Source organism: Tupaia chinensis, unplaced genomic scaffold (genome assembly GCF_000334495.1).
Source record: "Tupaia chinensis unplaced genomic scaffold, TupChi_1.0 Scaffold141165_1, whole genome shotgun sequence".
NCBI classification, from domain to species: Eukaryota; Metazoa; Chordata; class Mammalia; order Scandentia; family Tupaiidae; genus Tupaia; species Tupaia belangeri.
Window position 1 is genome coordinate 2,107,874 of NW_006201028.1, and position 1,473 is coordinate 2,109,346.

Sequence of the window (1,473 nt, forward strand, 5' to 3'; positions counted from 1 at the left end):
AAAATAAATAAATAAATAAATAAATAAATAAATAAATCTTTTTTAAAAATAGCCAGAAAAAAAAATGTATTAAGTACAGAGTTACAAAGATAAAAATATCCTCAGACTTGATGACTTGCTTTCTCACTTTCCCTCTTTCTCTCTCACTCTGTCCCCCCTAGTCCAATTAAAATAAATAAATACATAAATAAAATAAATAAAGTTCAATAAAATAATTCTTTTTAAAAAAGAAAAAGATATCAACAATAATTACAAATAAATATAAGTACATTCCTGTGGCTGATATCTTCAAACTAAGAAATTCTGAAAGATATTCACTGTGTCCTATTTTGAAAACAACATTATATTGATTAAGAAAAATGACACATGTATTAGTTGTGTTTTTAACTAGTGACCTTAAGTAAATCCACTAGCTTTGCTAAATCTTTCATTTATACAGTGATTCTTAGGTCCTTTCTGCTCTAAAATTCTGTCCATGGCAATTAAACCACCAGAAAAATATGAAATTCACAAGTCTACCACTAGAGGGCATAAAACTATGGTTGCTGACCTGAAAATCAGACTAAAATTTCTTATACATAGATTAATCTTCCCAAGATAACCACACCTACCAGTAAAAACGAAATCAATTTAAACTAAACCTCAATAACTTGTATGCTGGCAAAGAATTTTAGGCTATTGCCTGAACACTGATATTCTGTATGATGTAAAGTAACAGACATCTTTCTTGACTTGTTAAAGTTATCTTAAACCAGAGAGGGTCGTCTGACTTCTGAGCGGTTACTCTATATTCCCAAGCGACAAAAGAGAGAATTAAAAATGGGTGATGTTGAGAAAGGAAAGATTTTTGTTCAGAAGTGTGCCCAGTGCCACACCGTGGAAAAGGGAGGCAAGCACAAGACTGGCCCAAATCTCCATGGTCTATTTGGGCAGAAGACAGGTCAGGCCCCTGGATTCTCTTACACAGATGCCAACAAGAGCAAAGTCATTACCTGGGGAGAAGATACACTGATGGAGGATTTGGAGAATCCCAAGAAGCACATCCCTGGAACAAAAATGATCTTCGCTGGCATTAAAAAGAAGTCAGAAAGAGCAGAGTTGATAGCTTATCTTAAAAAAGCTACTAATGAGTAACAGGTGGCCACTGCCTTATTTATGATAAAACAGAAATGTCTCACCCTTTTTATGTGTACCATATTTTAATTGATCTCCTACACCAGAACTCAGATCAGGAATGGCTGACAGGTTACTTTTGTTGGACAATCCTGATTTAAATAAGACTGGCTTGTGATTAAATTAATATTGTTTTTGTTTCTGTTTTTTTAATGTTGATAGTAATTTCAGTTCAGTAAGTGCTATCACTATTTTTGCCCTTTCTAAAGATATATTTAGTAATTCATTAGTGATGCTCATATTTCTACAAAGATGGTGAATGCCATCTCAAAGCCTACTGGAGATTAGTTTTATTTAGGC

At 33.2% G+C, this 1,473-nt stretch overlaps 1 protein-coding gene across 1 annotated transcript; it reads left to right on the forward strand.

Annotated features, from left to right (window-relative positions):
* The first annotated feature begins 819 nt into the window (after positions 1–819).
* Positions 820–1,251, forward strand: LOC102503343 (cytochrome c, somatic). The gene has a single exon (XM_006162931.2). It carries the CDS (start codon positions 820–822, stop codon positions 1,132–1,134), a length of 315 nt encoding a protein of 104 aa, XP_006162993.1. The 3' UTR covers positions 1,135–1,251.
* The last annotated feature ends 222 nt before the right edge of the window (positions 1,252–1,473 follow it).

What these genes read in the sequence shown, in the direction of transcription:
- LOC102503343 (XM_006162931.2), top strand. Translation starts at nt 820, where the DNA reads ATGGGTGATGTTGAGAAAGGAAAGATTTTTGTTCAGAAGTGTGCCCAG.